Below are 9,449 nucleotides of genomic sequence, written 5' to 3'. Positions count from 1 at the left end.
TGATTGTTATTGAAGGGATAACACTGACTGCAGACAAAGGCACAGTGGAGGCCGATCCTCACCAGTCTGATATTCAAAAAGGGAAACCAGTTGCAGACAAAGTTACAGTCTTAGTACTGACCTCAACAGACCTCTGCGCTATATGAATTGTGCCTACAATCCACACACGCAACAGCCTTCACAACAAAGTTACCGCAAACAAACAAGCGTCAGGCCCAATAAAGCCTGCACCACTACTGGCCAAACATATGGGTAGACCTGTATAGAAGAAGCAGGCTGTCTGTCATAATATTTAATGAACATGATGTTCTGTTTCTGGATAAAATCCACAGCCATTCATGAACTAGCTTATAGCCCACTGTATGAAGTCTGGGAAACATTAGTATTTTTTTCGCGCTAACATTTTAGTGCTCGGGCCATAAAATATTAAATATATGTGAAATAGTGGGGTGCGTATATTCGTCCATAACGTTACCACACAACTGCTCAAAGCTTCGCCTGCTTCTTGAAAAACGTGTGTGTGTGTGTGTGTGTGTGTGTGTGTGTGTGTGTGTGTGTGTGTGTGTGTGTGTGTGTGTGTGTGTGTGTGTGTGTGTGTGTGTGTGTGTGTGTGTGTGTGTGTGGGTGGGGCGCCGTCGCGTCGAACCTGCCAGGCACCCGTAGTTTGATGACGTAGCGGCAAAACATGGCGGCTCGCTTCGAATGAAGAGCTACATTCAAAGACCACAACAGAAGTGTTTGGCGAAAACATGAGCAAACTTTGAGCAGAAACTATCGGCCGCGCTGTTTAAAGCCACGGAGCGTCGTCGCCGCAGTTGATACAACCATGTCGAGCAGAGGTTGCGGTGTTATTGCTGTGTTAGTGAACCACGGTAGACCCTGCTGCGGCCACTGCTGAGTTCACTGACCTGTGGAGGAGTGGTTTCAAACTTGGCCACAGCGAAATACAAGACACGAAAACAGGAAAGCAGATGCCTGGCAGTACAACACCCCCCGTGTGTAAAGGTGAGGCTGCGGATCGTTTCAAATGTGCAGCGATCTGCCGCTCAGCGCGTGTAGCTGAATAACGGAATAAAGTGATGGGCTTGAAAACGTTAAAGACCCCCTATCTGCATACATGGAGGGGTGGCGGCGGCCATTAGGCGATCTGACCCGATACTAGCGAGAGCATGCTACATGACTTTATAACCTCTTGTTTTAACTAATATCACAATACACACCACTAACCGTTTCTATCAATCACAGGTATTATGAGTTATTGACACACTCGAGGAACAGAGCTTCTGAATGAGACTGTATTTGGATGCTTGAGTGCTTCAATGTGTAGTGGTTACACTAGACACATTTACCAGTCTAATTAATGCATAATGTGAAGTTAAATGCACCAAAATAACAAATCATAGTAAATGGACTGTGACTGTTTTTTTTAATCTAGCTGATATGTGTGATATCTGTGTGATGCACAGAATTGCAGAGCCCTATGCGCAGAGGCTGCAGCAGATATCTGGGCTTGCATAATGGGGATTCTCCAGGTGATGTGGAACCAACGCAAGACATTTTCTGGGATCCCACATCGCCCACTCCGGCTAATACTGGTAAACGACACCGATACTCTACACAGAAATCCCATCTGAATGGCAGACTAATGCACACCTGCTGAACATACTTGCTGTTTTACGATGTGGTTACATTGATGCAACTAATTATTCCATGGCCAAGCATATGAAAGAATCCGTAAAATTGACTGTTGCTGAATTCTTTTCATAAACATTTTTTTTTTAAAAAGGTCCTACTGTGCATTTAGAGTGAAAATGAATAATGATGTTACAACTTTATTTACAATGATTTTTGTGCTGTCAGTATAATTATTTGTTTTTATCTCTTTTCCGGACCAGGGCACAGGAACACCAGAGTTGTGGAAATATCAGATATTGTCAACCGAATTGCTCCAAAGGTCAGTTGTTTCCTCACAAACATTTGACTAACCACTGAATCAACACGTCTGAATTGGCCCTTTAACTTAGTTCTGTGTGCTGTAGGAATATTTCAGGCTTGTTCAGTTCATTTTGAAATGCATTTATCAACTTCTTGCTTGTGTCTTACACAGGAAGTGAAACGGAAAGGGACTGAATCTCCTCTGCTGCAGTGGATAGGTGACAGTGCCGTCCCTTGCACACCGTACGTTCCAAAGCCAAGAGCCAGGAAGAAGTCCTCTCGGTGCGTAATCAGTTTATTCCCAGACAGTCGCTGACTGTAAAACTGTGGTTTTATTCCCTATATTAACAAACACTATATGCATATAGTATGATATACTTGTTATGATTTTTCTGTCATTGTTTGATTGTACATTATTTTCCTCTCTATAGGCAGAGCAGTGTGGAGGACCTCATGAAACTAGCCAGGCAGTTTGACAAGAACATGCAACGAGACAGGGAGACTTCAGAACTGCTTAACGCCGTCAACAACAACCTCAATGAACGTGGGAACACTTCCAAAACAAAACTGACAGAGACCTCATTCCCTAGCAATGTGAAAGACCTTAAGTGTCCGTCCGCATCGGATCCGTTAGAGGCAGAGCTGCACGCTCTGTTCGACTGCTCCACTCAGAGAGTTAGCGGCCGGCTAAGTCAGGGCTCCTCAGCATCCGCCTGTTCACAGGAAATAAAAGACCAACCTGTGACTTCAACTTCAGCTGAACCCCGACAATCACAGCTCAAGTCAGCTGACGAGTCTGGCCCGGCTGCACATCCTGCTGAAGAAAAAGGATCTTGTGGTTTCAGCGCAAACAACTGTGATGACTTTGATGACGACTGGGAAAATGATGACCTCCTACTTAATGACTCTTTTGTGCTGGCGATGACACAGAATCTTGACCATCAACGTGACACAAACCCTAAAACCACCGTGCAGTCTAACTCTAAAGCAAACACTACTCAGTTCACCTCTGGTTGCAAGCCCACTGCAAATACACATTCTGCACACCAGCCTTCAAACGTGAACTCCAAGCCAAGCTGCAGTGCACTCCAGGAATTGTGTCCCAAGCCAAAGACTACCAACCGAAGCACTTTCAAGTTAGGGCCCAACCCTCACTTCCAGCCCAAGGCAGCTGCCAAGGAGGTTTCCAATTCTAGCTTCACTGTTATGCAACCTAAACCACACATGTCTGAGCAAAAATTTGCAACCACAAAGACACCGTCTACTCCTCAACCTGACAATATCTCTAATGCTCAGAAAGAGACTTGTGTAGCTGCAGACTCTGTTAAAGATATTTCAGACAGCTTATGGGATGATGGAGACGATGACGCGCTGCTCTACCAGGTATGTGACAGCGTGGAGAGGATCTCCAACAGTCAACCACAGCAAGTGAGCGGCAGCAGCTGCCAAAAAAAACCAGATATCGATGTAGACAGAGAGCGAAAAACCACCGCGCCTCTTCCAATCGACACGACCTGGTCCGTGAACACCACTGCCAGTGCTAATAGACAGTCACCGTGTGCTTTTGTCCGTTCTAACTCATTACCGGGGACTAGCTGTGAAGCTGTGAACTACCAAGGATGGAACGTTCCCATGAAAGGTGCCAGCAACAAATCCTGGATGTCTCAGAGCCTCCCAGGAAGCCGCATGAGTCTGGGCACATTTAGCCGGTGTAAGGATTTCTCTGGAACTTTCCAGGCTGGGAAAGCTCCAGTGGATGTGAAGCCACATACAGTGACAGCCAGGACACCACAGAACTCCAAGTCCCATCACACAGCCTTCAAGAGAAATGTATCTGACTCGGCAGTTGTAAGCAACAAAGGTAAGCAGTCTGAATGTTGATATTGGTATTAAAGCATGATACATACGTTAGAAGATAATGTAAATTAGGGTTAGTTTAAATGTTTTATATTACACATAACTGCATGTTTGTTAAAGAAGAAGCCATAAGTAAAATTAATGAAGACTTCTGTTCTTCAAAGCAAAACAGATAATCATTCATGATCATCATCTGTCCCAAATCCATCACTAAAGCCATTCACAGTTTCTCCCTCACTGTCGACACCTCCACCCTGTCTCCATCCCTTCACAGTCGCAACCTCGGAGTCATCTTTGACAATAACCTCTCCTTTGAACACCACATAAACCAAATCACCAGAACTGCCTTTTTTCACCTCAAAAACATAGCCCGACTCCGCCCATCACTCTCTTTCTCCGCTGCAGAAACCCTCATCCACGCCTTCATCACCTCCAGAATCGATTATTGCAACAGCATCCTCTTCGGCACACCATCCAAAACCTTAAATAAACTCCAGCCTATCCAGAACTCTGCTGCTCGTCTGCTCACCCACACCCACACCCGCACCCGTGACCACATTACCCCTGTCCTCCAGAACCTCCACTGGCTCCCGGCCCCACAACAAATTCAATTCAAAATCCTCCTCCTCACACACAAAGCCCTCCATAACCAGGCCCCTTCCTACCTCACTGACCTGCTCCACCGCCACAATCCATCCCGTAGCCTCCGCCCATCCAATGCAAACTTCCTGACTCCACCACCCAGGACCAAGCACCCAACCTGGGGCGACAGAGCCTTCTCTGTAGCTGCCCCCTCCCTCTGGAACTCTCTCCCCAAACAAATCTGTGACTGCACCGACCTTCCAGCGTTCAAATCATTGACAAAAACTCACCTTTTTAAAATTGCTTTTAATGTTTAGCTTAATCCGATGTGTTTTTAGTGTTTTTACTATTTGATGTTGTTTTTGCTGCTTTTATGTTGTTTTTATGTAAAGTGTCTTTTGAGTGTCCAGAAAAGCGCTTACACATAAAATGTATTATAATTATTATCTGAAATTGGAGAAAACACGTGATAAACGTATTGAAAAAGTATTTTCTTTGAGACAAAGTTCAGTGCTTTTAACTATTCTTGTTAAATGATTAATTTGGTAAACTCTTTGTAGTTATCTTCCATTCCCTGTCCTCACTACTTTGGTATAAGACTGGATATTGAAGTGAAAACTCACAAGTAAAACAGATGTCACATGTTGTTCTTATAATCATCGACAGTTCAGTGCATGTGCACATGAACAATTCTCCCCCAAAGCAAGTAAACATAGCGCCATGGCTTTAATTTGTGATGCTGTCAAGAGTCCAAACCTCAGGAAGCTTCATTGCCAGTGAATTGTAGACTGGTTTTCTTCTGGACATGGAGTGATGGAGTTTTTCTGTACTTCCAAATGAGCTTCACCACGGGTACCCACTGGTGTCAGTTATAGTAGCAATATTTTTATATTAACAAATTAAAACTCAGTTGTTCAAGGTCATAGCAACGACGCACAAGTTCTAATTAGGGCAGATTCACCTTTTTTCCTTTAGGTCGTTGCTAATGTGTTTTAATTCTCAGACTTTCCTAGCCTATTATTCAGTGTTTCCATTCATTTTTCTCACTTTCCTTCCTCTTTTCCAGTTTTCGTCACAAGCCAGATGACAGGGAAGTGCTCTGCAGCCGAGATTGAGAGGAAGAAACAGGAAGCCTTGGCAAGGAGGCGACTACGAATGCAGAACGCCTCAAAACCATAGAGGAGCTCCGACCTGACCGAAGGGATATTATTGTACTGTAATAAGCCTTTATAAAACGTATCATTCCATACCAGTGTTTCAGTCACTTCCTTATCAAGTTGTTTAACATGAAATCATCTTAGATATCATCCTCAATGGTGTTAGAGAAAGTATTACAGGGCCAGATTTTGGATGATTTACTTGACTGTACGAAAGGACCTGGTGTCTGTTCAAGTGAACGTCTGTTGCAAGAGCTGCTGGACATTATTGCTGCCAATGTAAAAACATGTTTATGAGAAGCGAGTGCACGGTTCGATGCACGTCTCAGATCTGGTGCTGAGATGGCATTAAAAGAGATTTCCTGAGCTTTTCACATTTTGACTTTGAAAAATAGTTTACATCCACTGAGTTTGAAATAACTCCAGATGCTGACTAACACATTTTTCTGTTGTTTCCCAGCATCGTCATTCCAGCTCTCTGATTTTGGCTTTTGTTTAACAGTACATAGTTTCATCTCAGTGTTACTTCTCTAACTGCAATGTGACAGACATTAAAACACAGTGTGTTGTTGATGTTTTCCATCAGAAACTGATGTCTCCATTTTACAGTGAACACATGCAGTAACTGCTGTATTTTCTCTACAGCGTGTGTTTGATCCAACAGATTATGTGCCTGCAACTCCTCTTGATGCTTATTATAAGCAAGTTGTAATTCATTTGCTTTAGTTGAAGTAAATTAAAACATACTTAGAATCTAAAACTTTTCTTTGGGGCCAAACTACAAATTTAATACATGTGAAAATGTCTGTTGTATACATGGAAATACGCATGTTGTGATTCAGCAGATTTTGTTTTCCTCTATATGTTGTTTGTGCATGTTTCATTTTTCATCTTTCCAGTTTTGCACAGCTTAGAATCCGTAAAGGCGGTTTTATGGCCCTCCTCTGTAGGCACAGTTTATTGTAATAGCCATGCTATGCACCTTTTTAGAAATTCTTAATCCAACAGTAAAACACAACCATGGAAGAGCATCTTTTGATTCCCACGGGATGAGACTGAAACGAAGAAGACGGTCTCACTATAATGTTAATGTTTTGATCTGCTGTGTTGTGAGGGGTCAACCTGTGAGACAACCATCAGATAGAAATGTTAGTGACCACTTTGGGTCTACCTTAGTGCCTTAGTATGTCATAACAAATGTAACTCCCCCGTTACTTCACAATAAGACATGGACTCTTAATTTATATCTGTGATGTTTATGCCTTGTGTGAACACAAGACCTATCTGAACACAGTTGGCTGCTATAACACGCTTAATTGTAGCGCTTTCATTTAATTAAAGTTTCAGTTGTCTGACATATTCAGGCGTCTTGTGGTTACTGTTTTCTATGCTTGGTCTCACCTGCCAAACCCAACACAATAGACACTTTGAATAAACTCCTCCAGTGTTATTTTCTGTGGACACACCTTAAAGTTCTTAAAATGCACCTTGATCACCCTACGAGTTTTCTTTTAAGCTGCGTCAACTCACACTACAGGTTTTAACTGGTCTTTCTGCACAGCGAGAAACCTTTTTGCTCACACTGTACGGATCAGTTGACCAGCCGCAAAATGGTGCACACACTAAGCTCATAACAAGACAACCTCATTCTAAACAATGTAGACAGAAAGAGAGAACTGCAGCAGTATTTTGTGCAATTCGTAAGAAATTAAGAATACTAAGGTGCAGATATTGATCTATCTGTTCTGCCACAAAATTCAGTTTTATATCACAGCTATCTCAGTCAAAACTACAGTTTTAGCCATAACAATTCTAAAACACTACTCACGGTTAAATAAGCATACTAAAGTTTACAATGGATCTTTTTACAGCAGCCATGTGGGAAATCGGACCATGGAACTGCTCAAACTGCAAGACAGCTAGCCGACAAAATATTTGGACCTGCCAGAAATCCAACTCGATGGTCCATGAGCCAGATTGTTGATCCTTGAGGCAACTAATCACGTGTCCTGAAACCCTTCAAACTGAACATCAAACAACCACTGATCTGGCAGAAATTTGGCCTGATTCTCAAATGAGTTTGGGGTTAGCATTTCAGTATCCTTTAAAAGACTACTCCAGTATGTGATATTGCACTTTCAGTAGTAGTAGAGGCAGAGCTTTTAGTCCGTAGTATGAATCAAGCAAAAACAAAAAAAAACACTGATTCCTATATTTGATCCAAATGGAAAGATTATGTCCAGATAACCCCTCCTGCATCCCAAATGCCCTCTTCTTCCCACACTCTGTTTTGTAATGCAGGCTTTCTTTTAAAATGGTAAGTCTCGAGCACTGATGACATCATCTGGGTCTAACTCCCTTTAGAGGCACAGAAGACACTGAAGCCTTCAGCTGTTTTCACAGGCTGAGTAGTACTCCTAATTGGAGCTTGAGTGAAATTGGTGGAGCTCTTTGTAGATGTCTTTTTGCTGCATCATTGGCTCTCACTTTTGTATCAAACAGCTGGTCAGGATTTTGAGTGTACACAGACTGCCTCCTTACTGCAGTTATTGGCATCCATTACTCTAACCTCTGTGTATTTCAGGACTGATGACAGGCCGAGCAGATATGACAGGCCCATCTCGCAAACACTCAAATCTGTTTTCAACAAGTTGCTGCCCGAAAAGGAAGACCATTGTGAACGTGCTATAGCCTCAGTGTGGAGCATATTATTGTTATTAGACATGAGGGATTATTTTAATATGAGGGCTAATTTGTCCTCTGGCCCTTATCACTATATTCACCTGCTGTACTGTGTGTGAGGGTAGTACAATGTTCCTCTTTGTAATCCCAAGAGAATTCCTCAGTGTTCCTCCCTCAAGCCCATCCCCAGCCATTACATGCCTGCAAGTTCCCAGGTGTGTGTTTGTGTGTGTGAGACGGGTGGTCTGCAGGTGTGTATATTTGAGTATTTATGCCATTCCCAGCACGTAATAGGCCCCATCCTCCTCCCTGCCCTATCTGTTTCCCCTCCCCACCCAGTCCGACTGTAAATCAGATGGCAGGGCAATTTGGCAACAACATAAAGGCCCCTGGTTTTTATGACTATGATTATGGTTATGATGATGACTAGTATTTATTTCAACTATCTGATGAAACCCTTGGCTAAAGCTAACAGGTGTCGAGCAGGTACAATATCGAGCTCGCTGAAGGATCCCTGTAATGTCGCCATAGAGAGCGAAATATCGTCCGCCAAACAGAAGAATGGGCTGTTTCAGCGCCCACTCGTCACGCCGTACATGGAGCAATTTCTGATTATTGGATGGGAGTGGAGCACCACAACGTCCTCTTTGTAGAGAAAGAATGATTTATGGCTGTTAGTCAGGCATAAGGCAGTAATTGCTGCAGTGACGATTATGTTACCATGGCACCTGTTTAAACTGTCTATTCTTATGTGAATGTTTTCATTTTTGGAAGAGGGGAATTTGCAGCTTGAAACTGATGTGTGGAGACATTAATTGAAGTTTGGAAAGCATCTGGGATGGTGTGGTAACAATTTATGGGTAAAGGAAAGTATGTGATTGACAGATTAGTGTTGTGTTATCTGATATATTAGGGTAGGTTTTTCAAAAAACAAAACAACCTGGAATATTTTCTAAAACCTGTGAGACAGAAGCAGTCTATTCAGCAAGTACTTTAAATACACTAACATGTGTACTGATAATTATAAATAAAATGTATATCCACGTTACTGTATTTTGTAAAAAGAAACATACTGTACCGATACACAAGATATAAAGATGATGTAATCTCTCAAACAATGCAAAATAATAGTTCAAGTTTTGTAATATATATTTTCCTCCATAGGTGTTACTCTTCATGTACACATTTAGCACAGTAATGATGATTAAGGGCAGTGCACTCAAGGCGTGACAGCTT

The 9,449-nt window shown here is 42.6% G+C and overlaps 1 protein-coding gene across 2 annotated transcripts; it reads left to right on the top strand.

The window, feature by feature from the left end:
- Nucleotides 1-662: 662 nt before the first annotated feature.
- etaa1b (ETAA1 activator of ATR kinase b) lies at nucleotides 663-6,890 on the top strand. Of its 2 annotated transcripts, none has more exons than XM_051420442.1 (6): nucleotides 663-1,005; nucleotides 1,467-1,595; nucleotides 1,896-1,954; nucleotides 2,108-2,217; nucleotides 2,367-3,796; nucleotides 4,198-5,434. In XM_051420442.1, the coding sequence occupies exons 1-6, from the start codon at nucleotides 972-974 to the stop codon at nucleotides 4,689-4,691; spliced, it is 2,256 nt and encodes a 751-aa protein (XP_051276402.1). In that variant the 5' UTR covers nucleotides 663-971; the 3' UTR covers nucleotides 4,692-5,434. The 2 variants fall into 2 exon arrangements, with proteins under 2 accessions (XP_051276402.1, XP_051276412.1); XM_051420452.1 differs by lacking the exon at nucleotides 4,198-5,434 and adding an exon at nucleotides 5,441-6,890 and having other exon boundaries at nucleotides 666-1,005.
- Nucleotides 6,891-9,449: the final 2,559 nt, after the last annotated feature.

This window comes from Dicentrarchus labrax, unplaced genomic scaffold, assembly GCF_905237075.1.
Source record: "Dicentrarchus labrax unplaced genomic scaffold, dlabrax2021, whole genome shotgun sequence".
NCBI classification, from domain to species: domain Eukaryota; kingdom Metazoa; phylum Chordata; class Actinopteri; family Moronidae; genus Dicentrarchus; species Dicentrarchus labrax.
Note: the sequence above shows the minus strand (reverse complement) of the source record. Positions and strands in the feature narration are given on the sequence as shown.